General features: G+C 54.0%; 1 protein-coding gene and 1 long non-coding RNA gene across 4 annotated transcripts in view; both read right to left on the bottom strand.

The window, feature by feature from the left end:
• Window positions 1-1,861: 1,861 nt before the first annotated feature.
• Window positions 1,862-24,410, bottom strand: PLEKHO2 (pleckstrin homology domain containing O2). Of its 3 annotated transcripts, XM_088797293.1 has the most exons (7): window positions 24,253-24,410; window positions 17,836-17,985; window positions 14,940-15,051; window positions 13,189-13,305; window positions 8,674-8,778; window positions 7,086-7,184; window positions 1,862-4,854 (listed from the first exon to the last, which is right to left on the bottom strand). In XM_088797293.1, the coding sequence occupies exons 2-7, from the start codon at window positions 17,838-17,840 to the stop codon at window positions 3,838-3,840; spliced, it is 1,455 nt and encodes a 484-aa protein (XP_088653419.1). In that variant the 5' UTR covers window positions 17,841-17,985; window positions 24,253-24,410; the 3' UTR covers window positions 1,862-3,837. The 3 variants fall into 3 exon arrangements, with proteins under 3 accessions (XP_088653419.1, XP_019604224.3, XP_088653420.1); XM_019748665.3 differs by lacking the exon at window positions 14,940-15,051; XM_088797294.1 differs by lacking the exons at window positions 8,674-8,778; window positions 14,940-15,051.
• A 3,153-nt stretch (window positions 24,411-27,563) lies between these two features.
• The window catches only part of LOC109456404 (uncharacterized), a 41,521-nt gene continuing 41,123 nt past the window's right edge, over window positions 27,564-27,961 (bottom strand). The window contains exon 2 of the long non-coding RNA XR_012494716.2: window positions 27,564-27,944. This is a non-coding gene — a long non-coding RNA (uncharacterized LOC109456404). The remainder of the gene's footprint in view (window positions 27,945-27,961) is intronic.

The following is a 27,961-nucleotide window of genomic DNA, read 5'->3' as shown; positions in this document are numbered from 1 at the left end:
GAAGGGAGCTAGCCTTTGGGGAGCACAGTGGTACTTTTCCACATCGGGGAGTGGGGAGCACTGCAATTCCCTTTTCATGGGTGAGGAAATTGAAGTCCCAAGGCTGAGACTCACTGAGGTCCCTGTGGGTCTCTGTCCACTGACCCGAGGGCTGCCAAAGAATGCTCAGTTAAGCCCTGGGGTCCTGCTGAGATGTATTAGGGGTGCCATGGGCATAATAAGGCAGGGCCCAGGCTCACCCCTAGTCAGGACCAGGCACTGAGGTTAAAATAACAGCTGGAATCACGTTTTACCATCATAGGAAACACCTGTGCAGGCAAAAATCATCAGTGGTGGGGCCAGCCCGGTGGCTCAGGCAGTTAGAGCTCCATGCTCCTAACGCCGAAGGCTGCCGGTTCGATTCCCACATGGGCCAGTGGGCTCTCAACCACAAAGTTGCCAGTTTGACTCCTTGACTCCCGCAAGGGATGGTGGGCTCTGCCCCCTGCAACTAAGATTGAACACGGCACCTTGAGCTGAGCTGCCACTGAGCTCCCGGATGGCTCAGTTGGTTGGAGAGTGTCCTCTCAACCACAAGGTTGCCAGTTCGACTCCTGCAAGGGATGGTGGGCTGCGCCCCCTGCAACTAACAACGGCAACTGGACCTGGAGCTGAGCTGCGCCCTCCACAGCTAAGATTTAAAAAGGACAACAATTTGACTTGGAAAAAGTCCTGGAAGTATACACTGTTCCCCAATAAAGTCCTATTCCCCTTCCCCAATAAAATCTTTAAAAAAAGAATCATCAGTGGAGACTAAACCTAGGGGGAAATTTTGATGAGGTGCAACACACTTGTGCATAGTCTTAAAATGTCTTCCAGATTGTTTATTAGTTGCAAGAGAAAAGTCATTAACTCTACAATAGAAAAAAAAAAAAAAATCAGACACCTTGACCAGGTGATTAAAATTAACATCATCAGTGAGGGGGCAGATGGAGGCATGTGTCTCCAGAAGTGAGGTCCTGAGAAGGACCCGGTAGCACCTATGCAGTTTTCTGGCTGAGAATCCATAACCTCAATCTAATTATGATGAAACCTCAGATAAACCCGAAGATAGGACTGTTCTATTAAAAGAGGGTGAAATGTCAGACAAACCCCAAGTTAGGACTGTTCTATTAAGAGGGGGTGGGGGGAAAGAACTGTATTTTTCAAAGATGTCCACGTCATGAAAAATAAAGAACGGCTGTGGCAACATTTCAGATTAGAGACTAAAGACCCATGTGTGCAATATCTGACCCTACACTGGAGGAAACATATGATAAAGGATATTATTGGGTCAAATGACAAAGTTGGAATATTAACTATTATATCAGTGTTAAATTTACTGAAGTTGATAATAATGGTACTGTGGTTACATAAGAGAATACACTTATTTTTTAGGAAATACATACTGAAGTATTCGGGGGTAAGGGACCATGATAACTAACTTTCCAATGATTCAGGGGGGCAAAAAAAGTGTGTATGTGAGAGAGAGAAAGTGCTCAAAAGATAAACCAATGGGTCAATCTGGGAAGAGTACACAGGTGTTCTTTGTGCTATTGTTATTCTTGCAACTTTTCTGTTTGAAATTATTTCCAAATAAAGCTTTTAAAAACTGAAAATGAGCCCCCGGCCTGTAGAAATGTGTGTGCGTAAAGTTGGGGTCATGGCTGAGTTTGGCAAAGAAGGAACACTGCGGGAGGGCAGTGCGCAGACCATCCTATGGGGAAGATGCCCCACAACGGGTTTGGAGGGCTGGTGGAGCCACTGACCAACCGCCTACCCTCCGCTTCCGAGGTCAGCCCTGGAGCTGGTCCCACCAACAAATAGGCTTGCGGCAGAAAAGTTCCATAAAAAGGGATTTATTGCCAAACTTCAAGAAAGGCGCTTCATAAGCAGAAGACATGGAATGCCATCCTCCTCGAGACGCAGGCAAGGCGGCACCAGCGTATTCCCCATCCTCTTCCCCCTCCCTTGAAAGCTGGCTTCCCCCTTGGGGCCCAGGCTGCCAAGGCATGGGAGCCCCATAGGAACCAACGGCATTAGGCCACTGAGGTGGCCCCAGAGATGATCGCTCAGCCTGGTCACGCTTATCAGAAGAAGAAAAGGAGGCTCTAGTCCCTGGAAGCAGGTGACTTGGTTAAAGCCCCAGACAGCCCCGGCTGCTGGTGGCAGAAAGCCGTTCCCCAAAGGAAGATAGGGGGCCATGTGACAGTGAGTATCTGATGACATTCTTGCTCTCATACTGGACACATGGAGAAACAGGCAGACTGTGGCATGGGAGCCCAGTGTGTCCAAGGAGTGTGGTTTGGGGAGGCCCATGAGGGCTCAAGAGCTATGACATGGCTGCTTACGCCAACCCTGCCCGATACAGGCCACGGATCCCTGGCTATTACCCTCCAGAACGAAGCAGAAGTACAGTAAGGCAGGCAGTGACCTGCGCTGGCAGGCCTGTGGGCACGACTGGTGGCTGGATGCGGGGAAGTGGGCAGAAAGACCAGAGCATGAAGCTGTAACCCTCCCTCTCCTCTCTTTCAGTAAACAAAAGTGCAAATGCAGAAACCCACTGAGCAGCTCCTGCCAGGAACGTCTCCCATTCCCACAGGCCTCAGGGAGGGTGGCTGTGGCCTTCCGGTTCTCTGCACCTACAAGCTCTGCCCTCAGTGCAGCTCCTGCAGCAGGATGGAGACTGGACGTGCTCCCAGAGCCAGGGATGATGGAGGGCGGAGGGGCGGCACCCTAGGGAGAGGTCCAGGCTGCAGGCACAGGCCACTGAAGGACCAGGAGAAGTTTCCTTCCACTAGGAAGTTCAGGAGGAGCAGTCCATCTGGGGCCTGAGCCAGAGGGGTGCAGGGAAGAGGGGAGAGGGAAGTGGTTTCAGGCCCCGACGTACCCCTCAGCATTAGAGGAAATGACTGGGATATTGGACCTGTTTGAGTTGAGGCGGAACCACAGAGACCCAGATATAAATCCCATCTGGGGAGGCACAGAAGTTGGGGTGGCTTCTCTTCTGAAAGTTGATTTATAATGAGTTACATGTAAGAGTTTCTGAGGTTGACATCAGGGCCATTCTGGGGTTCACCGCTATAGGAATGTGCAAGGCTGGACACAAGCTGGTCGCGAGGCAGGGAGACTCTTCGAGTCCCTCCTCCACCCTGGGGTCCTCTGGTCAGAGCTCACCAGAGGGGAAGGCTGCAGAATAGCACAGGCCCAGAGAGGGGACACATAGCGAATGGCTTTCTCACACAGATGCCTCCCACCTGCCTTCAGAGGCCCTCGCTAAGTTCCAGGTCTTACTCAACTGAGGTATGAACCTACAGCCTGGACCCAGGGTCTCAGCAGCTACTCGGAATATGTGGGTGGGAGGGCTGGTTAGGGCTTGAAGCTGCCTTTGCCAGGAGGCTCTCTGCCTAGGGCTATCTGGACGCGGAGGTGCGGGAAGCTCAGCTGTGCTCTATTCAGAAGTCAGGAATGTAAACTACTGGGGCTGAGAAGCAGAGATTACGCCACCCCCAAAGCCCCCCAGGGCTGTGCTAAAGCCCGGGGGCATTTCAGAACAACCATGAAAGCACAGAGGTCCTGAGTGTGTGCTCCCAGCCCAAGTCAGAGCCCAGAGGCCAGGCCAGATAGCCAGACAGTGGCCCTGGGTGGCACCCGGCACCACTGGCCAGGGCAGGAAGGATACCAGGAGTTTCTGCAGGTCCTGGCCAAACCCTGCCATGCCCGATGGCCCTTCAACACAGACTGAGCAGAATAACATTTCTCAGCAGGGCTTTGATAGACTAGGCTGGCCAAGGGGACAGTGCCCTGGCCTGGCAGGCCCTAGGGTGCACTTCTCCTATAGAGAGTCACCAGCTCCTTCCGCTTCTCCCGTGGCCCAGGTGCTTCCTGGCTCAGCTCTCCCAGATCTCGGATTTCCTGCAGGACCTGGGTGGCCTGTCTCAGCTGCTCCACGGCCTGGCTGAGCAAGGTCTCAGCACTTACAGGGGCCGGCTCACTGCCCAGCACCTTGTTCAACAGTTTCTCTGTCTGTGCTGAGGCCACCTTCACCTCCAGCTGGGCCCGGTACAGCCGTGCCCCAGGCTGCCGTGGACGCTGGGAGCCATCCCCAAGCAGGTCCCCCACGGAGGAGCAGCGGGGATGAAACTGAGGTGGCTGGTCCCAGGGTGGCAGTGCTGTGGACGCTGTTGCATTCTTTGGGGGATCCCCTGGGGTACCTGCAGCCTGGGATAACTTGACAGGCTCAGGACTGTCATCCACGCCATTCACTGAGACTTGAGCTGTGCCTGAGGCGGAGGTCTCTGGGGCCCCAGGACTCTGGGCTGGCCTCAAAGGCTCCATCACATTCATGGAGGCTCTCAGTTTCTCTGACAAGATCTTGGGTGGGGGTGTAGGGGGCTTCCCCCCTTCCTTGGGCGTAGCCTCAGAAGTCTCAGAAGAGAGTGTCTGCGGTGGTTCTGCATTCTCAGTGTCAGGAAGCTCCCCGGGGCTGGGGTTCTCCCAGCTCACCTTCAGTTTGTCAGGCAAGACCTTGTTGGGGGGCTGTTCGAAGCCACTATCCTTCCCCACCAGGGTCTCTGAGTCCTCTTGGCTCTCAGGGTGGCCCTCAGAGTTTGCTGAGACGGGGGTTGGGGCACTCTTGCCCACAGGGGTTTCCACTCCATCACTGAGGCTGGTCATCTCAGGCGCTGGGGAAGGCTTGGTAGGAGGCACGGGGGGCCGGAGTATCTCCCTGGGCTGGGCTGCACTGACATCATTGCTGGGTGGAAACACTGGCGGCCCATTGTCCAGAACGTCCAGGTCCAGGCGCAAAAGTCCATCAGAAGCTGCGTTGGCTACCTGGTGGGAAGCAGCATATGGGCGTCATCTTGGGTGACTGGCCTTTGGGTCTGATGTGCCCAACCGTAAGAGTACTAAGGCCCTCCCATCCAGGCTGCTCGGGTCCCTCGCACCCACTCTCCATGCCCTCTGATGGATCCTCTCCTCTCCCTCAGTCCCGTAGGATTCCCTGACTGGAATCACAGGCCAGGAAGTCAGACCCAGGGGGACCACTCGGTGCCCCAGCCCTGCTTCTTCCAGCCAGTGAAAGGGGCTGCTCTTTTTAATGCAATTATACTGACCTGGGCAGCAGGGGACATGATTCCAGCCCTGTTTCTGACCCCTTCCTGGCAGAGTGTCCCTTCTCTGCAACCACCCACCAAGGGTTCCCATAGCCAGTAGGCGACAGAACCAGGACTTACCAGGACTCTAGAGTTGTCTTTCGCGCACTCCCTTCTGCTTCCCCTCCCCAGAAACCTCTGACGGCTCTGCCAGCCCCACACCCAGTCCTCCAGCCCAGATCTCTCCAGGCCTTGCCTGGCCAGCTGCTCAGCAGTGCCCACTCTCCTCACACCGTCAGATGTGGCCCAAGACCACAGCTGACTGCCAGAGGGGAACAGCTGCACCAAGTAGACAGCTGACACCGACCTGGGATGCTTCGGGGACCCAAAGGGACACCCAGCAGCCACACGCTCATGGGGACCTGCCCCGGGAGCCTCGGAGGCCGTGGAGCAAGGCTGGGCAGTAAGTCTCTCCCCAGGTCCCTCAGGGGGTGGGGGTCCTGGCTGGGACCCTCACTCCCTTTTACATGCGCACCGGCCATCTGGCTGACACACATGCTCAATCAGTCAAGAGTCCCTCCCTGAATTCTTCTCAAAGGATCTCCCCTCAAAGCCTGGCCCTCCTCCAATACCTCCTAGACCTCCTACCTCAAGCCTTCTTTTTCTCTCTGGATATTACAGTCCGCTCCCTCTACAGGCTCTTTTTCTTCAGGTGACAGACAAGAACAGTCTGCTTCGCCTCAAAACAAACTCTCCAATTACCTTGGTCCCTTCCCTTCTCCGCCTTCCTCCCCCTATGGTTCTCTCACCCCTGCACCCTCAGCTCTCTAGCCCATGACAGCCCTAAGCTGAGTCTTCTGAGAAAATATGCTTTCAACGTCACCACTTACCTTTTCCTCAGTCCTGCCCTTGTGACTTGTGGCTGCCAACCCGGCTGATGACCCCCAGGTCCTGTGCCCTTCTCTCCCTAGATGTGCCACCCACCTCTCTGGCCTCATTTGCTGAGGTTCTTTCCTGGCCTCCAAGACCCCTCCCCCCACCATCTACCCCCATCAGCAACACTAGTCTGAAAAGGGGCTCCTCCCTTACTCCTCCCCTTGCCCACACCTTCTCCCAAATTCCCTGTGCCCAGGGCCTCTATTTGCCCAGCCTCCATGCTTGGGGGACCTCTGACAACCCTCCCTCTCGGTCTAGTCCATCTGCCACAGCCCCATATTCAATCACAAGTCCAGGTGACTCTTGCTTCCCAGTCTCTTTCCCACTGGCCCCTCCCTTTTCAACTCCTGTGGGAACCTGGAGGCCCTACTGCTCCCTCTTCTTCTTGGTCCCCTGCCTTTCCCTCCCTCAACTCAACCCACCCTATCCTGTGCGTCAAATAACCTCTGGAACACACCCTCCCATCCATCCTGTCCCCAGTTCCAGCATTCAAGCCCTCCTAACTCTCCTCCCAACGTCACCTTCCCGGCAGACCTCCCAGCACACCTTACACTCTCCTGCCTCATGCTCAGCTCACAGCTCCCTCACCGGGCATCTCCCTCATACCCCACCTGCCAGGTGAAACACTTCCCATCCTTCAAGGGTCAGCTCAAGTGCCAGTGGGTCCTCTGTGGTCCCTTTGCTCCAGCCTCCCAGAACCCTTAGACACAGCTCTGCTTGAAGCTGGTCTTTACTCCAGCTGGAAACTGAGCCCTGAGAGGCAGGGAGTAGCCTCAGGGTTTCCGTTTCCCTCCGGCACCAGCTCTGGCTAAGGCCAGCGTGTGGATTCAATAAGCACAGCAGGCACAGGCATCTACACCCTGAGCACATCTGACACACGTGCCTCCACACACAGATTCCCGCCTGCCACTCAGGAAGCCCCAGGTCCAAGAATCCTCTGGAAAAAGGGGCATCCGAGCCTGGCTGCCATCCTAAGGAGCTGGGGTCCCCAGCTCAACTGGCCTCCTACCTGGCCAAGCTGAGGCAAAGTCTTACCTCCTTCAGGTGGACTCTTGTAGGTGGCCGGCGCCGCTGGCCCCCACGCACCCGGTCCCGTGTCACATGCTCCAGGGCACAGCTCTTGTCTACCTTTACCTGGGAAGGAGAAGGAACCAGGTCAGTCCCTACCAAGCCTTGGGAAGAGGAGGAAATGCTCAGGCATTAACTCAAAGTCAGGGTCTGCACCCACAGGGTCAAGCGCCCCGTTGCTGCCTCTCTCTGAAGCATCTCTCCATGACTGGACCTCTGCTCTTCGTCCTGTCTCTGCACTGCCTTTACCATCTCTTTGTAGTCTGAGGCTCTCCCTCTTTGCGTCAGTCTTCCTGGCATAATATGGGTTATCAGCGGTTGCCCCTCAGCCTACTACAAATACATAAGCAGCCCCGAGGCTCCTTTTGGGCTTAGCTGGGGGAGAGGAAGAAGACACCCCATGATCCCCGGGTACCTACTTCCAGAATTGGCCTTGCCCTGGCCCCAGTCACTCTCCCAGGACCCTTGGGGATAGGCCCGGAAAGAGCAGGGCCTCCGCCCCTTTGGGTCGGGGTATTTGGAGGGCAGCATCTCCTCTCTGAGGGTAAGGAAAGGGGGTAGTAGTCGTCCAGGAAGCCACAGAGTGAAGTTCACATGGAAAATCCAGACTCTGAAGCCTGGAGCAGCCTGTCCCTGTAATGAGGGTGGGGCTAAGACCCTCAATCTCCAGGTCAGGCTGAGCATTCAGGCCCGGCTGGGGGTCCAGCTGTCTCTGTTCCTCAGGCAGGAGCTGAGGCTGATCTGCCGAGACTGCGCTCAGGCCCAGCCCACGCTCCAGCCGTGGCTTCCAACACCCACCGTATATCCCACAAAACGGGGACACTTTCCCCAGCTAGTGAAGGGCTGAACGTGACATAGTCACATAAGACACGACATAGGAGCCATGGCTTCCAGTAAGGGGCCTTGAGAAGATTCATTCCACTCAGGTCTCAGACTTCTACAATCCAAGGGTCACCCCATCTGGCCCTCAGATGCATTTTAGCCCAAAGAGCTACAAATCCATGATGTCCAAGACAATCCTCCCGAGGAAATCTGGCCCCAGGGGACACCGTTGCCTGCCACAGCCTGGTCATGGCCACTGCTGCCACCATCACCACTATAGGGGGCTGGGTGGCCACTGCAGACAGATGGGAGGCCCAGGGCTAGAGACAGTCTGGCCTGGACTTCATGGCCAAACTGACAAATGAGCTTTCTGGCTCTCAACTCACCCCCTAGATCCCTCTGTCCTGGGCCCACCTGCTGTTTCCAGCTGAGGCTGGCAAGGATACACGGCTGCAGCCAGTTAAATTCTGCCCCACCACTTACCCATGTTTTCATTTAGAACAAGTCACTGAATTTCCTTACACCTCAGTGCTTCATCTGTAAAGCGGGAACACTACCGCCTATGTTGAGGGGTGTTGTGAGGATTAAACGAGGTAACAACAGCAGATGCCCCAGTGCTTGTAGCAGAGACATAAGCAAGCGGCTGTCTGGGATGCGGTGAGGCAGCGTCCTCTCTGGGTTCACAACAGGGTGGGGAAGGGGACGCAGAGCCCTGCCCAGGACTGCATCGCACCTCGTCAAAAGCCTTGTTCTTGCCTCGGTTGATCCCTTCATTGAGGGCTTTGATCCAGGATTCCTTCTCCTCCCCGCTGGGTGCTTGGAATTTGATGTCGCTGACCTGCGGGGGGCATGGGTGGGGTGGATGGCAGATGTTTAACCAGGCTCACATGGAGGGTCTTAAGGAAGCTTCCCACCCCAGATTTCAAAGTTGGCCCTGGCCCAGATGGCCAGGAGCAAACCAAAATGACTCCTACAAGAGGTCTGACACCAGGCTTCAGGGCAAGGGAGAGGACAGACCCAGCAGTGAATGGGCTCTTTCCCTACATGCAGCCACCAGAGACTTGGATTCGAATTGACCTTGCCCTGTGGAAATATCCTAGATCTGGTCTCACTCCATATGACTGCCCCCCCAGGCCAGCTGCCTGACCTCTGGGCTCTAGTTTTCTCTGTAAAGTAGTAGTAGCCCCAGTCTCCTAGGACTGGGGTGATGAAGGAGACAAGCATGAGGGGTGTCCCACTGGTGAAGGCCCACTGGAACCAGGGACACCTTCAACTCTCCAGTGGGCCCCACACCTAGCCCTTGCCCCAAGTGAAAAAGTCGCAGGGTCTCCTTGAATCATAGATTATAAGAGAGAAAGGGCATTGGGGGTCAATTCCAACCCCTCATCACACAGATGAGGAAACACAGGCTCACCAGATGGGATGGAATTTGGCCAAGGCAGCCTAAAGTAATCCTATGACTCCTGACTCCACACCCCACCCCACCCCACCCCACAGATCCCTTCCTTTTTCAGGCAGGAGCTCCAAGATACTATGTGAGAATCAGAGGGCAGCTCCAAGGGCCCCTCCCTGCCAGGCCCCACGGTCAGACAGGAAAGAGTGGAAGGCGCGAGGCCATGTAAACCGAGAGGCTGCCTTGCACCGTGGTCACAGCAATAGGGCCTCTGAGCTGGACAGACCACCACCTACAGCTGGCTGACCTTGAGCCTCAGTTTCCTCATCTAAAAGAGAAAAACATCACCATGACCTGCCTCGTGGAGCTGTGAAGATCACTGATGTATCTAAAGTGTTGAATTGAGCTGGACACAGAGTGAGTGCTCAGTAGTAGGAATTATCACCATGGCCCTCCTTCTAGACAAAACAGCCCATTTTCTCATCTGGAAAAAGGGATAACACGGCCTACCATAAAGAAATGCTGAGGGAATTCAACCTGACTAAAGCCAGAGCCCGGCACATAGTAGGGATACAGTAAATATTTCCTGAATGAATGAGCCAATAAATGAATGAACTGGCCCAAGTTTCCTTCCCTTTCCCTGTTTTTTGGGCCACTGCCCACTCTCCGACCTCAAGATGCCCCAGTTCTTTGTCGGGCGGGTCGCCAGCCTGCCCATCCCCCACCCTGGTGTTAGATAGCACCTTCCCTCTCGCCACTCTCTGAGTTATGTAACACCACAGTCCGCCTGGCCCCCTCAGCATCCTTGTTATATAACTTCCTCCTGGCTGCCTCCTGCCTCTCCCCATACAGGGCCCTGGGTCCCACCCACCTCTCCATGCCAGGCACAGCCAAATGCTCATTTGCATGACCAGGGTAAATTCGATCCTGGCAGCAGATCTGCAGTTAAGTCAGAAACCCCAGGGCACCTTGGCAACTGCCTCTCAGCCCAGCCATCAGGGCTGCTAGGGGCTCAGGGAGGGACGGCATTGCATCCGGGCTCTGCAAGGGCCCACCCAACCCTGTGATGGGGCTGAGAAACATGGAGCAGGGCCAGCCCCTCTGAGCTCAGTGGCTGCTCCTGCTCACAGGCTTGGAGTTGGTGGAGACCCTGCCTGGTGCAGGACTTAGCATCCCTGAAAGCTTGCAAGGTGCACTTGAACCCAGCAACATATACAGCAAGAACAGGGCAGACGAAGAGCACTGGCCTAGGAGCCAAGATGATGGAGTTCTAGTCCTACCAACCCGCAGTGGCGCCCTGCACAGGTCTCCTCACTATCCGGGGCCTAACGGACAAGAACAGACCACTGGACCCAACCGAAACTGCAGCCTTCCCCATTGGCCAGCCCACCTGAGGCAGGCTGGGGGGAGGGTGTCGGCCAAAGGGCTCCCTTAGGAGAAAGAATACAAGGTTAAATGGGACCCAGCCCCACCGTCAGGAACCATGATCCTGACGGAATGAGCCCACATCGCACAGGGCGATCAGAACAGGGCCTATCTGAGCACCAACAAGTTGCTCCTCCTGCTCCAACACTACCTGTGTGCTGAAGAGCCACAGGCTGCACAGGTCCCTTCCCCGAGCCTTTCCCAGAAGCCCCAGGGGCACAGGCCCTGTGAGGACTTTAGGAGTTAACAGCACTGGCCACAGAATAGGCCCATATGGCCTGAGAAAGGGGAGAAGACAAAATGGCAGAGAGGAAAAAAGTGGGAGGGGGAAGGGAGGCAGGAAAGAGGAAAGGGCCAAGCTGGCTGAGACCAGCAGGACAGCAAGGCCCAGCAGAGGCCACCCTGCTTCCTGGCAGCGTCTGCCTGTGACCTCACGGCAGGGGCGTGGGGATGGGGAGGCAGGGGGGAGAGGGGCATGCAAGACACTGGAGTCTTTGTTTATTTGATTAGAAGGAAAAAACAGGCGGCTTCAGGACTAGACAGCGGGGTCATGTGACCTTCTGGCCAGCGGGCAGCCTCACTGAGGATGGGGAACACCCAGGGCGATAGGAAAGGAGGGTGAGAGGATGAGGGGGGACGTGGTTCTCTGGGAGGTCCCCCATCTGCCTCTGGAGAGCCCCCACTCTGTTTGAGCTCCTGGGGTGTCGAGGGTCAGGGGACTCTTGAACTGGAATCAGGGTATGCTGTCCTCCCATTAACCTGCAGCCCCACCAATTGTTCCATGGCCGTGTCCCCAACTGGTCATCCTGTTCCCAGAGTCACCAGAGCCAACCTGAACTCTTGGCAGAATTGGGGTGTTGGTTGAAGCAGCTGAGAATGTATGTGCACAAACAGGCCTCTCGGAATGTAATGTCCCACCCTGCCCTGTGCCCAGCCTAACCCACCTAGCCCACCACCAGCTGACCTCAGAGCTGCGGAACGGAGGTGGCCTCCAGAACAGCACTGGCAGAGGACAGAGAAGCAAGGTCCCCTCCGCCTCATATCCACATAAGCTCACTAAGAGACACACAAAGACCCAGACTGACCATGGCCAGGTAAACACGCACCTACACAGAGGTACACACACACACACACACACACACACACACACACAGGCACAAACCTTCATACCTAACGAACCCTGCATGTCTCAAACATACACACACAACCATAGCACCAATTAGAGAGGAAGCAGGCCTCCCGGATAGCATAGGGGCTCTTGGGCCTAAAAGACTAAAACGTGGTTCTCCTCTTCCCCAAAGAGCCCTAAGTAGCACATGTCAAGTGCAACCTGGGCCCAGCCCCATGAACCCTCATGACACTATAAACCTGCCCCCACCCAGAGCTCACCCCCAATCCCAGGGTCGGAACCCCTTAGTTGCTTCTTTGGCCCGACCCAGCACAGAGCAGGACAAAGAGTTAGTGAGTAAAGCAGCGTGGTCTCCTCCAGGGCTCAGAGCCACAGAAGACTGGGCTCCTGGCCCTAAACGCTGGGGAAGAAACATAATGGCCTTCAGCAGGCCCACATCAGACCTGCCCCAACTCCCCGCCTCTGTGACTCAGCCCCATTCTGAGAGGCTCCACATGACGTGCAGAGGTTGGGCGAGGCCTGACCCAGCTGCAGATGGGTGCTAGTTGGCGAGAAGTGCTGCACATACCAGCCTCGGATCTGACTCCCTCCTGATATCTGTGAAACTATGCCATGTGTCCACGCCCACTGGGACCCCCTGCCAGACATACGTGGTACAAACCATGAACTTCATCCACATACAGCATGTCCCGGGAAAGAACTTCTTGGGCAAGAGAACTTCTCCAGCAACAGTTAAGAAAGGAAAGTGCAAGGCGAGGAAAGCTGGGGGGGCTGTGCATCCCCCAGCACGGAGGGTAGAGGGGTGGCCACCCAGGAAAGCATGGGATGAAGGAGAGGTCACACCTTCCCCTCTGGCCCAGAGGACATCACAGTGTCAGAGGCCTGGTGAGATGAAGGCCTCATCCCCAGCTTTCCTGCTTCAGCCCTGGGCCTCCTGTGTCCAGGGTGTGAGAGGCCAAGGGCCTCACCTCCCAAAGGCTACTTTCCAACTACAGCTTGGGAAGAGCCGCGTTTCGGTCTTTTAGGCCCTTTCAGCCCAGGGCCTGGAAGGGGAGAGGGGAGCAGAGCTCGCAGCAGAGCCCTACGTGCATCTCCTATCAACCAGGGACTGGAGGGACTCCATGACAAAGTGAGCAAAAGGTCCAACCTGTGGTGGCCCCGGGTTTGAGCCTCAGACACTCCACCGAGCATGCTCAGGCTGCATCCAGGAGCCCAGCCTGTCTTAGAGAGCCTCCTGGGGTGATCTTCCCAAGCGGACCCCAGCCCGGAGGAAGGTCAGGCCATGGCAGGTAAAGCCCTACCTTGTTCCCTGGGGATCGAAGCAGGATAAAGCGGTGTTTCCGCTTAAGGAGGGCACGAAGGTCCTGGCACTTCTCGTAGCTGCCCAACTCCACTGTCTCCACACACTTCTGCTCATCCTGGGAAGAGAGACACAGGGGACATGAAGTGGTAAGAACCAGATGCACCCAGACCTTCAAACACCCTGGCCCCGCTTCACACCCTGATCCCACTCAGCAAGGGCATCACTTGGTCAGGAGAGACCTCAGGCTGCCAATCAATCACCAAGATGCAGTATTTAGACTATAGCAAATCCACACTCACAGGAGGGACACCCTCAAGCCTCACCGTGCACTTGAGAAATGGGACTCACAGCCCGAAAGTGGGAAACACGGCTTACTCAAATATGCCTAAGGCCAAAGGAAGAAACAAGGGAAGCCAGAGAGGCTTAAAAATGGATGCCTGGGGGTCCATGCATGCCCCGAGGCCGGGCGGAGATTTGTGGAAGAGGTAACCTGGAAGAGGGAGCAAGCTGAGAAATGAAAAGGCTTTCCAGGCAGAACCACAGAGGGAAGTGTGAATAGGGCACATTTGGGCTACATGCCCTGCCTTCACCACACAAATCCTGAGTTGACTTCTCCTCTGGCATCTTCCTCCGCTGACCCTTAGCTTGGAGTGAGATGCCACCCTGCGTGGCCAGTACAACAGAAAGGGCAAGGGTTCCTTTAAGAGTGCCTCCTTCCCCCAGGCTATCTTCTTGGACAGTTGTCGGCCTCTTCTAAACCACCTCTGGGCACTGGCTGGGCTGCCTTCCCGCCCGCCAGCCCTGGCACCTGAGTGTTTTCTGCATTTGGACTTTACCCGCCAGGTGCCTGTCCAGCAAGCTGTCTGGGACAAGCTCCTCCTCCCTCACTGGTGGTCAGTTGGTTCCTCTTCCAGGAAGACCCGGCTGGAACAACTTCCTGGATGTGACACAGTCTCACCCTGGAGACTCTAGGGAAGTAGAAGCAGGCCCTGGGTCGGGGCTGGGGGAGAGGGGGACACTGGCCAACAAGTGAAGGAAACTCTTGTTGTTGTGCGTCACGCAGACAGCCAGGAAAAGCACCCACCCAGGGACAGCCTCAGTGCCCTGCCGTTGTGGGTGGGATATCTGGGAGGCAGTGATTCAATTATTTGCAAAGGAAATGCCCCAATTTCCCTCTATGATGATCCACATATACTGTTGGCCCTCCGTATCTGAGGGTTCCGCATACACAAAGTCAACTAACCTTGAATCAAAAATGTTTGGAAAAAGAAAACTTTACGTTGTTAGGCCTGTGATGGTTACTTCTGTACTGAACATGTATAAACATTTCTTTAGTGTCATGATTCCCTAAACAATACAGTATAACAATTATTTACATAGCATTCACATTGTATTAGATATAATAAGTAAGCTAGAGATCAAGTACAAGGAGGATGAGTATAGGTTATATGCGAATTCTGTGCCATTTTCTATATGGGACTTAAGCACCAGTGGACTTTGGTATCCATGGGGGTCCTGGAAACAATCTCCTGTGGATACTGAGGGACAACCCTACTAAGAAACGCTGACACTCAGCAAGCATTTTTACATCCCAGATTCTCCAGAGCCTCTTAACCACCTTAAAAGCCAGTATTTGCCTCACTCTACAGAGGAAGAGAATGAAGCCTGGAGGTAAAGTGACTTGCCCGAGGGACACAAACCCCAATATGCGGGGCAGGGCCAAACTCAAACCCATACCCTCTGACTCACAGTCCAGAGCTCTTCCCAGCACAGCTCACTCCTCCCAGCCAGAGGCAGAGGTTCGGTCAGGGCCTTAGCAGCAGGTTGCTCTGTACCAGTGGCGGTCCTCCAAGTGAGGTACCTGGTGCAGCAGCCAAAGCATCACCTGAGAACTTGTTAGCAATGCAAACTCTCAGGCTCCATCCCTGCTGAATCATAATCTTAGGGGAATGGGCCTGGCAACTGGAATTTTAACAGCCTCCAGGTGACTCTGATGTATACAAAAGTTTGAGAACCTCTGTTCTACACCAGAGGGTCTCAACCATGGTGGCACATGGGACCTTTAAAAACCCCAATGCTCAGGCAACATCCCAAATTTATCAGGATCCCCGGAGGCGTGGAGCCCAGACATCAGTGTTTTTCAAAGCAGATGGCTGTACAGCTAAGGGGGATAACCACTGATTGGCCCTCTCTTTAGCCCCTCAGGGAAAGGGGAATTGATGGCCAGGGTGGCCTGAGCTTTCCCATCCAGATTCAGTCAGGTGTCTTTCCTGTTTTTGCCTCCACACATCTCCTTCCAATCCCTAGTCTCCAATCCCTTCCAGGTTCTTCCACTCAGCACAAGGGACAGTAAAATCCATCTGGTCCAGGAAGCCCCACTGCCCACGCCTGTGAGCCTGAGCCTTGCTGCTCCCTCCCTCCTTTGAGGTCCCGCATGCACAAAGTCCCTGCCAGGTACAGGCACTGGACTAGGTGCTAGGGACACCTTGCCATGGTGAAAAACAGTCCCAACTCCCTGCTGGACCGTCTCTCTCTACCCTGGGCTGCATGTGTCTGCTCTCCATTCTGTTTCGCCTACAGTGCCCTACAAGGGGCAGCCCTCAAGAGGGACATATATACCGGTAGGACCAGTTTGCTGGACTGAATGTCTGACCCAGAGTGAGACCCCAGGAAGTTCCCTCCTATTGGGCATCCAGAGGAAGAAAGCCACCTGAGGAAGGATCCACAGTTGGAGAGAGCACAGCTCACCTGCCCCATGTACACAGGCCTCCCACAACTGGACAACCACTGGCCAAAACAGAAAGTCAGTCCATCTCCACCACCCAGCTCCCTACGTCTGCCTGACCTGGGTCTCCTCTCCACCCAGAATGCTGAATCATCTGGCCCTTCTGCAGCTCAGAAAAATGGATAAAACAGCAGGCACTGGGTGGGGGCAGCATTTTTGGAACGTCAGCCTCACTGAAAGCAAAGAAACAGCCAAAAGTTATTTGCACTTGCCTAGTTCCTTACATCAAGAAAGAGGAATTGAACTAATAAGCATTTCCCAATTCCTACTCCTGGGCCAAGCTCCTCAGCCCTGAGGGCTAAGTTTTTGAAACTACATTGAGGTTTTTAATAGTGATTTTTTGTTTTAAAGTGTGATTTAGATTTTTCATGTTTAGGGGACATGAAATCCTTCCTGCCTGCTTCCCAGCTGTGGCCAGATGTGGAAAGGTAGCCCAGGACAAGTCTAACAGCGCCCGACAGGCTGAGAGCTGGGGCCTGTCACTCAGCTAACACAGGCAGCTGGGACTGGAGGAAGCTGAAACAACGCCCTTTATTTATAAAAATATCCCCCTGCTGTCACCACAGCACGTCCTCATTTGGTGACAGCGATGGTACAGAACATCTGGAGGGCTGTCTGCACAACTCATCTTCTTGCCCTGCTCCAGCTGCTTCTCTGACACCCCAACTCCGTGAACCTGGGCCTGAGGCAGGACAATCAAGGTGCTTCTCAGGGGCAGTGCCTTTAAACATGTAGATGTGGGGTCCCCATCTTTCTTGGCCTGGCACAACTATGAATTTGCCAAGATACCCTGAGGCATGCTGAGAAAGGGTGGTGGGGAACCGGCAGGAAGTCCCTCTTTGGCAGCCAGGCCAGTTCTCCCCCATGTGGTCCACCTGTCAAAGGCAGACAGTGAGAGCCCGTCTTCTGAGAGCCTCAACCCCAGGACACAAACATCCTTTACAGTAAAAGCCAGGTCAGGTCTTCCCCCAGAGCTTTGTCGACTCTTACTTAACACACGATGTTAGCATCCTTGATTGCCCAAGTTCCAAGCCTGATGAAATGAGAAGGGACACCAGTCTGCAGTGGGAAGATGAGAGGGCTGAGAGGTACAAGGACAGCAGCAGTGGCAACTGGCAGCTTGATGTTAAAGGAGAAAGAAAAGCTGAAAAGTGCGGCGTGGCTGTACAAAACCGTCTCACAATAAGTGACTCCGAGCCACCAAGGAAAGACTCAGTTTAGGCCAGTGAGTTCTGCTGAAGAAAGTAGAGCATATTCAACATATTTTAGAGGACTCCCACCAAAAATTAGTTTTAGAGTTTACTTGCTGGCATCGATGCGTGGAAAGAGCACTGGATTTGGTTCTAGACCTGGTGCCTTCACTCACTGAGATGCTGAATAGTCATCTGGCCATCCTGGGCCTTAGGGTCCATCTCTGTACAACATGACATGAAAACCACCCTCATGGGACTGTCGTGTCATCTGAGAGGTATGTAAGAGCTCCAAACACGTGTGAGCGATAAGTATTATTTCTACTATCACTGCTAAATGGAGCAAGCTTAGTTTTTCTGGAACACTCACATAAGTGGAACCTAGCCTGGGACAGGGAGGTGCAGTGTAGGTGTACAGTTGAGGAGCTACACACATCCCTACGCACACTTCAAAGAGCCCCTCATCCAGGAGCCCTAGACTTGCACCTGGAGGTATCGTGCCCATGCTGCAGAGACCCAGAGAAGATCAGACACTGGCCCAAGGTTGCACAGCATGGCAAAGGTGGACACGTCTTCCAGCCCCAGTTCTGGGATCCTCCTGAGGGCTTAGGCTGCCCTCACTTTGCCCCCTGCCCCACACCCCCAACCTCAGGGCCAGGCAGGTCCTCACCTCATTCTCGTAGACCAGCAGCTGGGCCTGGCAGAGCAGCAGATAGCGGTCTTTCCAGAGCCCCAGGAAGCCCCCGCTGCTCTTCTTGATCCAACCAGCCTTGTCCGCCATCCGTGCGCCCCGAGGCTTCTCGCCTCCCTCCTTCATACCCTGTAAGACAGCACCAGGACATGCCATGAGGGTTGCCCCCACGGGACCACAGTCCACAGGCCACACTAGGGATGTGTCCCTCTGCTGGGTATATACTGATATCATCCCATGTGAACTTCCCCACAACTCCCAAGGCAGATATTCTTAATCCAGTATTAGAAATAATAAGAGCAGGGGGAGGCCAGTTAGCTCAGTTGGTTAGAGTGCAGTGCTCTTAACAACTCGTGGGCCACTGTGAGCTGCGCCCTCCACAACTAGATTGAAACAACTACTTGACTTGGAGCTGATGGGTCCTGGAAAAACACACTTAAATAAATAAAAGTTTAAAAACAAAAAATAAATAAAAAATAAACTTTGTATCCTGATATGATTTAAAAAAGAAAAGAAATAATAAGAGCAGCAACAATAATAACAGCAGCAGCTACTCTGTATTGAGCCACCGTGTTGTTTTTCACACGTTGCCTCACTTAACCCATACAGCTGCCCGCTGAGGCAGTGGCATCGTTATCCACATGTCGCAGCACACTGAACCTCGGATAGGGATGACTTGCCAGGGGCACACAGCTGGAGGGCCAGAGCCAGAACTCAAACTGGGTCTTTGACCCCTAGTTCTTCCTGCTCCATCATCAGCCTCCTATGCCAACAAATGTTGCACTGAGTTCCTACAATGTCACAGGTGCTGGCATAGGCAGAGAGGAATAATAATAATGGATCTCTGCCCTCCTGGAGCTGGCAATTCGGAGAAGGAGTTGCTGAACAAATAAACACCAGATACAAACGCATTTACAAGTGTGAAATGCTACGAAGGAAACAGTGAAGGGTGGGGGGTGACAGAGGACCGTGCAGGACCTGGATCAGGTAGGGTGACTCAGGAAGACCTCCCAGAGAAGACATTTAAGCAGTATCAGAAGGATGAGAGGAGGCAGGTAGGCAGAGTGGTAATCTGCCCTCTCCCCCCACACTTGTAAAGAACCTCCTCTGTAGCTCCTGCTTCAGCCCCCAAACAGGAGACTCCTCTGCCCTCCTCCTTCCCCCAGGCCAGGACTTTGGGGCAGCCACCCCATCTAGTGAGGGCTCCAAGAACTCTGCCTTCGAACAAAGGCTGAAATAGGGGGTCAATTCGAACCTTTCTCTAAGACACAGCAGTCACCCTGTGGGCTCCAGGCCAGCCACTGACATCTTGTGCCCCTTGATTACCTGCTTGGGTAACTGAGTGCCAGGTGAATGCCTACCAGATGGTCCCCAGCACCTAGCACTCTTCCTTTACACATAATGGGTACACAAGAAATATCCGTGAAATGAAAATTAAAATACACCAAATTTGCTATCACTTTGCTGCAGTGACTGGTACCCACAGTAGTGAGTGTGAAGGGGAAGGGGGGGGGGGTGTCAAGAACTTGTCAGAATCTAGAGGATGACAGAAGGAAATGAGTACTAATTTTGACTACTTTGTAATTTACATAAAGCTCAAAAAGGGACCCTAGTTAAAAGAAGCACACCTCTCCCCAGGGGATACCCTGTGGCCACAGCTGCCTTTGGATGGACAAGCCCAGGCAGATGGAAGTGTGGTTAAGTTGTTAGGGGCTGGGTAGGGCATAGCCTCCCTGCTCTCTATTATGGCAGGGCACACCTAATCTGTTCACACTGCACCCCCCACCTCTCTGAACTGCACGGTCTGGTGGTTGGGAGTCTGAGCTTTGAAGCCCAAGTCACACAGACCAGAGGCAAGTCACTTGATCTCTTTAAGCCTCAGTTTCTTCATCTGTAAAATGGAGACATTAACAAAAGTTGCAAAAATTATATAATTCCATAAGGGCAGGGATTTTTGTTTTGTTTACTGTTATATCTTCAGTGCCTAGACAGCGTCTGGCACACGGCAGGTACTCAATAAATATTTGCTGCTGAACAAAGAGACGGCACATAAAGCAGTGCCTAGGATACCCTAAAGTTAGTAAATGGTAGCTGTCATTATTGTTACTGTTGTCACGGCCATCCCCCTGATTCGCTGGGACCCTCTCTCCCTGAGCCTGGTTCAGAATTTAGAATAAGACCTTTGTGGGTTTAGCTGCTGGGCCTCAATGCCCAAGGAGCTCCTTGGAATGTGAGGTGCCCTCTCAGTTTCTCTCTATAACTTGTATATGACAAGAAAAATGGGGAAGTGCGGTGGTCCCAAATGATTTTCCCGGATGGAGGAATGAGGAAGTGGGAGACTTGCCTACAGGCCAGTTATGAGCCACCCTTGACCAGGGGAAAAGGGGGCTTCAGGGCCCTTTACAAGAAGGGGGGTGCTCTCGTATCCTATCATGCACCCAACCCCTCCTTCCTGCATCACCAGAGACGCTGTGTTCAGCCCCACAGGCTATGTGAGCCATAGGGCCCTCATCCCCTCAGTGAACCCTGCAGGGTGGCCCAAGCCCAGGGCTGGAAGAAGTGGGAAATGGGAACCCCCACCCCCACGTCACACATCACACCCCTGCATCAGCAACTACAACACTGCTGGCCACTTCCTAGGCCTGCAGACTCTCAGTCTCTCTCTCTCTCTCTTTTTTTTTTTTTTTTTAATTTATTGGGGTGACAATTGTTAGTAAAATTACATAGATTTCAGGTGTACAATTCTGTATTACATCATCTATAAATCCCATTGTGTGTTCACCACCCAGAGTCAGTTCTCCTTCCATCACCATATATTTGATCTCAGTCTCTCTTAAACAAGGTGGTAGGTAGGAATGGTGCAGCATGAAGCTGCTGCCTGGGTTTCCCACCTCTGTGCTCCAAGTTCACCGCCTGTTTTTCAGGGGCCCATCCACACCCCTTTCTAAACCCCCTCCACTTGTGACCTCCCCTGCCTGCCTCACCCACTGACACGTGAAAACTTCCTGCTAGCTAGAAGCTCCCAGGGGCACAGCTAGAACCTTGTGCCTTGACCACTGTCCTCTCTGGATGTAGCAGAGAAGTGTCCAGTGATTACCGTGGTTGGATTAGCTAGAGAAGCAAGTCTAGGGCCTTAGGGATGGGTGGGGCCAGGGTGCGACTGAGGAGAGAAGGCATTTTTGGACACGGGGAGTGAGAAGTGAGGGGCTGAAGCCATGAACCAAAGCCCAGGGAAGTGTCTCCGTATCAGGAATCAGCAACAGCGAGCTGAAGGGAGACCTGCTTGCCCGCCACCCTTCACCCAGCCCCTCTCCCTGCCCCTCAGACACTCTCCCACCAGGGGGCCTGGCTATGCCCCAGTAAGTTTTAATAAGTGGCCCCTCCCCTTGGCAGGGCTCACAGGGGAGGTTTTGTCCTGCTCAGCCCAGTGTCTCGGCCTCCTCTCCTCTTGTTGACCACTATTCTTCCTGTTTCTCCCTCTCCTCTCCCATCCATCCTCACTCAGGCCCTCCCTTGCCCACTGTGGGGAGCTCCTGAGGCACCCCTGGGAACCAGCCTGGCTCCTCTTTGTCTGAGATGGGAGGGTCTCTGGGTCATTCATTAAAAAGAAAAAGATGCCAGGCCACCCTGACCCTGTGCACAGAAGGGAGCAGGTAGAAAGTCATGACACAGGCTATGACAGAGATGGAGACCAGCACAAAGAAAGTTGGCACCTCACATCACGGGGCGCTTAGAATGACGATCTTTGCCCTTTGACTAACCCAGTGATTTTCTGACTGAACTCGACTAAGAAGCCACTATGTCAGAGCCCTCCGATGGGGCAATCAGAGAGAGGAAGCACAAGCTCTGCCCTGGGGGAACTTCCAGTCTGATGGGGGCAACACAGACCCCGCACAATGGAAGTCCCCGGTCTGAGAGTTAGGTGAGCATCCTCTGCTTGAGAGGGCCCCAGCCTGTGGGGAGGAACATAGCCCCCATCCGGAAGGACACCTTGGTTCTAGCTCTCTGGTGGGGAAGGGCTTGGGTTTCATTTGGGAAGCACTTGCAGAAGGCAGGGTTTTGGTAGGACGGTGAGGAGGGAAGGAGACACACACCTTGGCCCAGAGAAGAAGGAAAGGCACAGAGGGTTTCCAAGACTCTATTCTCTGAACTCCTTCACTATAGAATGAGAAAGTTTGGTCCTGAAAGAGCCGGAGATTAGCTCAAGGTCACAAAACCAGTCCTGGGATAGCACACTGCCCAGCCTCTCTCTAGATGGGAAAGGTCAACTGAGCAGCCTGGAGCCACTGGAGGCCAAGCCAGGCAAAGGCATGACTGATAGGACAGGAGGGCAGAACCCCAAGGCAGACACAAGAAAGTCTGGGTCCAGTGTTTTCAACCTTACTCCAGTGGCAACAATACCTCACATCGGTATTTGCAGTTTTCAAAGCTTCTGTACACACAGCATCACATTTCTGGATTGCCCACCTCCTTCGTTTTATAGATGGGGTAACTGAGTCCCTGAGAACACAAGTGGATAGATGCCCAGTGTCCAGACCTGCATTTCTTTACCAAACCTCAGTCTGACAGAGACTACCAACCCACTGCACAGAAGAGGTCACTGAGGCTGAGGGGACTTGGCACTAGGGTGGCTGGGCATGAGGAGGAAGCTCAAAGCTAGGGGGAGGGCTGAAAGCAGCTATGTGGGACCCCTGCCTGGGGTCATGGGAGAGAGCAGGTGACTACAACCTAAGAGGGGTTTTTGAGAAACAAAGATGGACACTAAGGCCTCAAGAAACGAAGGGAAGTGACTGGGAGAAGAAATGGGAGGAAAATAGTTAGAAAAGGGGAGGTAGGAGATAGGAGAAGGAAGTAGGCAAGATCTTAGATGGCCCAGCTATGAGCAGAGTTTCTGGCATCTGAGAATCAGTGAGTGGCAATGTCAGAAACTCAGGACCAGAGAGAGTGCAGAGCTGGGCTGGGTTAGCCACGAGACAAACCATGGGCCCAGGACGCCCCAGGAGAACTTCCCTTAATTGGGGGCCAGAGCAGATCAGGAGATGGAGTAATCCTGTCCCACATCCTCTGGGAGAAGGGGAGGGGCCACAGCCAGAGAGCCCAGCCCTCACAACAGGGGCCTGAGGTAGCAGAGGGTTGCTCCACCCCTGTCAGCAAAAAACCACAGCAAATCATAGTGACCTGACTTTGCCCCTTACTTCCACCCACTCTGACAGAAAGGGCCACAATCATACAGTCAGGACCCAGGGAAGAGGCCCTCAAGCCCTATATTATACAGAAGAGGAAACGCAGGCTGAGAGGGGAAGTGACTTATCTACTATCCCACAGAAACACAGGGCCTGGCCTGGAGGGAACCCTGACAGCCCAGCTGCCCCTGCGCAGTGGTGCCAGGAAGTAGGGAGATGGGCTCTGATGGGGACACAGGCAGCCGGGTCCACTCAAGGCTCCCCAACTGGCCAAGGTTGCCCAAGGAATGAACGCTTCATCTTTTCTCCCTATATATCCAGGCACAGACATATCCCCTTTCCTTTGGCTGTGAGGGGCAGAAGCTGAGACCTCCTCAGAGGACTAGAAGCAAAGTCCTTTAGACTCAGCAGGCCCCTCTAATTTATTCACTCCACAGACACACGTGAAGTGTTTGCTGTGTGCTGGGATGATGGGGCTACTGGGAGAACTGAGTGTGCAAGTAAAGGACAGGAATCACAGAGTGCCTGACCCACCCCAGACCAAGAGGGCTCTGAGGGGAAGAAGGAGGCTCAAAGGGAACTGCTGGTCCAGCTGCCCAGGGCCCCCTGGGAGTTAGACCTCCCACGGGTGTAGGGAAGGCAGGGACCAGGATTAGCCCTACATGGGCCCGACTCTGGGGCAGGCCAGAGGGTAAGGGAAAGGGGACTCACAGGGACTGATACAGGGGAGAAAAAGAACAACTTCTCCAGTCCTCCAGCCACCAGCTAGGGTCACTGCCTCAGGACTCCTTGAGACAGGGGCTGGAAGGACCCACTGACTCCCCCCCAACCCAACACATACAGTCTGCGCCCAGGATCAGACTTGGCTGGCACGGGGTGTCAACGGTAACCGAAGTTCAAGCCCAGCACCCCAAGCCACTTTCAGCAGAGCTTCAGTCTCCCCGTTAATCCAATGTGAACAATAACATGCCCACAGTTGATGAGAAAAACCAAAGAGATAATAAAGCAGGACCGGTCGTTGAAGTGCCGGACATGCGATCCCTACTCCCGCCCCTGCCTAGGCTCTGCCTGGGGTGGGTGGGGGGGTGATGTGCTGGCGTCCGGAGACCTGAGAGAGAGGAGCTGGCAGGAACAAGGGCCTGAGCCCAGAACCTCAACCGTCTTGAGTGGCTGGAAGACCCCAGCCCAGGCCCCCCGCCTGGCCGGCCCTCACCTCCCCCTCCATGGCGAGTCCGCTGAGGTCCGGCCGATCGGCCTCTCCGCCGCTCACCCCCGGCACCGCGCGGGCTCCGCCAGCTCCATCCACGCCCAGCCGGGCGGCGGCTCTCTGCGTTCTGTCCCGCCGCCCGCCGGGGGCCCAAGAAACTTCGGGGGGGCGGGGCCGGGGGCGGGGAGAGGTTTCCGGGGGCGGGGGGCGGGGCCTGGGGAGGGGAATAGCGGGACCTGGAGGCCCGGGTTGGGGAGGGAAACGGAGGGGCGGGGCCGGGGATGAGGGAGGAGACTGGGCGGGGCGGGCGGGGGTCGGGGTCTGGACCGAGGAAACCGAGCTGGAGGAAGAGGGAGGGACAGGGCGGAGAGAAGCTTCCCAGACTCGCCGAGGGAGAGGGACTGGGAGGGGATAGAGGGTGCGGGGGACCGGGCGGGAGGAGGGGGAGGGGGTTTCCGGCAAGAGGCAGAGGCGAGGGATGTGGGCGGATCCGGAGGGCGAGGCCGGGTGGGGCAGGACTGAGCTAGCGCCTGAAGCGCTGGCGGTTTGTGCCTTTGAGGTCTCCAGACTGGAGTGGGCTGGGTTGCCCAACTGGGCCAAGCAGTCCCGGCGGCCCAGAGATGAGGCCACCAAGAAGCTCCTCTTCTTTCTTCCCCAACGCTAGACGGTGGTGACGATCTGATCCTCTTCTCCCTGGAACCTCCTGGCAGGGCCATGCCTGGAGCTTGAATCCCATGGACAGTAATATAACGGAAGACCTGGGGCTGGGGGACTGGGCTCCGTAGGCCCTTTGGGAGAGGGGTTCTGGCCCCGGCTCTAAGGAGTCCTAAAATGCAGTGTTCTCCAGCCTTCGTCGAGCATTTCTCAGAATTGTTCCCCTCTCTGGTTCCAATATCTAAGGGCCACCCGCAACCCCCACCCCCATCCACTGGTGATCTTACAGCCTTGACAACCATTATGAGGGAGTGAAATGTAAGTACCAGCAGAGAATGGTGTTAGTTATAGCTTGCGTTAGTTCTGGAAGATAATGGCAGTACCCATGGTCCCTGTTCTTCATTTTACACTTAGAGAAACAGAGACTCAGAGAAAGTGGTTACATCTCAGCCTCCAGCACCGTCTCACCCCACCCCCACCTCTTTCCCCTTAGCTCTTGGGTCAACCCTGCCCTGTGTCGCAGCAGGAAGAATTAAGTGCCTTTGGGATCAATGGTGACCTCCTTTGGCTCTGGCTGCCATAGCAGCAGATATCACAGTTGACAGAGATCCCTTTTCACTGCTTTCTGATGACTCTCAGGCTCCCAACCATTTCCAGTCCTGAATGAAAAAGGGCAGCCTGGGGACACAAGGCGAAGGGGGAAGAAGATGGGAGCACATCTTTTTCTCATGGCCGCGCCTGGGTCCCTTTATCTAAAATGAAAAAAATGCAGCCTGGGGATTTGAGAAAGTCAGTGTATGTGGCAACTTCTTGCAGCCACCATATGGTTTTATTCCCTCAATCTGCAGAGCTGTGCAGCTGTTGCACACTGTGCCTGAGGACTCAAAAGATGCTATATCTGGAAACTCATATTCCACCTGCAGGAGACCAGTGACCCTGGGGAATTCATGTTGTTGCACAGAAGCAGCTCATGGTGTGGGTGTGGGCGGGGGTGAGGTAGGTTTTGATATCTAGCCGGCTCTGCCACTTTGGGGAATGAGCCACTGATAACCACTTTGGCCTCAGTTTCCCCATCCAGCCCAGGGTGGCCCTCTGGGTGTTGCCTCCATACCACATGCATTCATTCAACACAAGTTTTATTTGCCTAGATTGCTTGTCAGGCCCTACGCTAATGGCTGGAAGATAATGGCAGTACCCATGGTCCCTGTTCTTCATCATGTAAACAGATGAGGAAACCATGTGTTAAATGTGAGGGTAAATATGGAAAAGAAGACACCAAAACCAGAACACAGAGGCAGGACAGGTATTATAGGCAGAGGGGACAGTGTGAACAATGGCATAGAGATCTGAAACAGTATGGGTGTGGTGGCAGGGCAAGAGAGGTAGAGGGCCATTGGGTAGGAGATTGTTGCAGAAATCCAGGTTGGAAGTGATGGAGCCTGAACCAGGTCAGTGGTTATGAGGATGGTAGGGACAGATTCAAGGGATACTAAAGAGAGCGGGATCAGGACTTGGAGATAATGGTTTCATTAGTCATTGATTCATCCATTCAATAAATATCTGTTGAGAATCTACCACGTCTCAGACACTGTTCTAAACAGCACAAAGCCATAAACCTGACAGCCATAATATCTGCCTTCATGAAGCTGGAAGGGAGGGAGTTGGCCTTAGGTTATGGTAAGGACTGTGGATTTTTTTCTAAGAGAAATAGCCTAAGGAGGCATCGAGGACTTTTAACTAGAGCAGTAGCAAAATCTGATTTATACATTTGAAAAGATTCCACCTGCTGCTCTTTGAAGAAAGGACTGTATGGGGGCAAAAGTGGAAGCCAGCAATCCAGTGAGATTGGGAGGCTACTGCTGTAATCTGGGGAGAGATGGCAGGTTGCTAACTCTAGGGTGTGGGGTGGGGATGGAGGGAAGTGAATAGATTCAAAATGCATTTTGGAGGCAGAAACAGGTTTTGATGGTTGATCGGATGTGGTAGGTGAAGAAGGAATCCAGGATATGATGTGGGTTTTTGAGTCAAAATTGGTGGTGTCATTTACTAAAGTGACAGGAGAAAAACAGGTTTATTTTGTATTGGAGAAGGAGATTAGAAGCTCTGTTCTGGAGCAAGTGAGTTTGACATGCCTGTTAGGCATCTGTGTGAGATACGAGGAGGACAAATGGAGATATAATCTGGAGTTCAGGGGAGAAGGGCAGGTTGGATATATGATATTGGGAATCAACATGTAGCTGACAATTAAACCATGAGATTGGAAAAGGTAGTGAAACAAAAAGATAACGTCCTCCCACACTGAGAAGTCTGGTTGAGAAAAAGGGATTAGCAAAGGAGACCCACAAGGAGCAGCCAACGTGTAGGATGAAACAAGGGGAGTATGTTGGGGGAGTTAAGAGAGTATTTCAAAGAGTAAGTATCACCTGTACCAGAAGTTCAATAAAATAAGTGTCCGCTGCCCAGTGATGAAGTCGTGCTCTGGAAGCTGGAAGACCGCGGTCGCGAGACACCCTTTCAGTTCCCCAGCAGAACTGTCCTGTAAGCGATGATACGGCTGTAAAGGCGGAAGGCAAACGCTTGGAGAGAAAGGATCATAAGATGGAGGGGAGGGGCTCTTTTAAGTATCAAGATGACGCCGAAAATGCATTTTGTAAACCACTCAGTCCTGCATTAAAATCATTGTTTTTATTAATGAGCCGGGGATTGAACTGAGACCACCGGTGAGAGAGAGCAGATAATACCTAAGGAAAGAGATCTCGAGGAGAAAATTTTATGAAGAAAATCCCATTCCTCCTGAGAGAGGCGCAGGCGGTCCGGGGGGCAGTCGGAGAGCAGCAGCCTTCGGGTTAAGCGAGGAGTTCCGGGAGCGGTGTTGCGCTTCTCTCCGAAATGACCCCAGAGGCAGCAGCGAGCAGATAGAGTACCAGGCGGATACCAAGGCTGCTCAAAGCCGAGAGGAAGTCCAGTCCCAGCTGTGAGGGGCCTTCTGGCTCCGCCTCCCTCCTCCACCGGCCAATCAGGATCCAGCTGATCGGAGAGCTACGCTGGGGAGGGGAAGAGG

This window comes from Rhinolophus sinicus, chromosome 3, assembly GCF_057876585.1.
Source record: "Rhinolophus sinicus isolate RSI-liver-muscle chromosome 3, RSI-T2T, whole genome shotgun sequence".
Taxonomy (NCBI): Eukaryota; Metazoa; Chordata; class Mammalia; order Chiroptera; family Rhinolophidae; genus Rhinolophus; species Rhinolophus sinicus.
The sequence above is the reverse complement of the archived record's forward strand: the minus strand, read 5'-3'. Positions and strand labels throughout refer to the sequence as shown.

What these genes read in the sequence shown, in the direction of transcription:
- PLEKHO2 (XM_019748665.3), bottom strand. An exon ending in TTCGATCCCCAGGGAACAAG is followed by an intron (nt 8,779 to 13,188) that starts GTAGGGCTTTAC and finishes TGCCCCCCGCAG; the next exon opens with GTCAGCGACATCAAATTCCA. An exon ending in CAAGAGTCCACCTGAAGGAG is followed by an intron (nt 4,855 to 7,085) that starts GTAAGACTTTGC and finishes GCTTCCCACCAG; the next exon opens with GTAGCCAACGCAGCTTCTGA.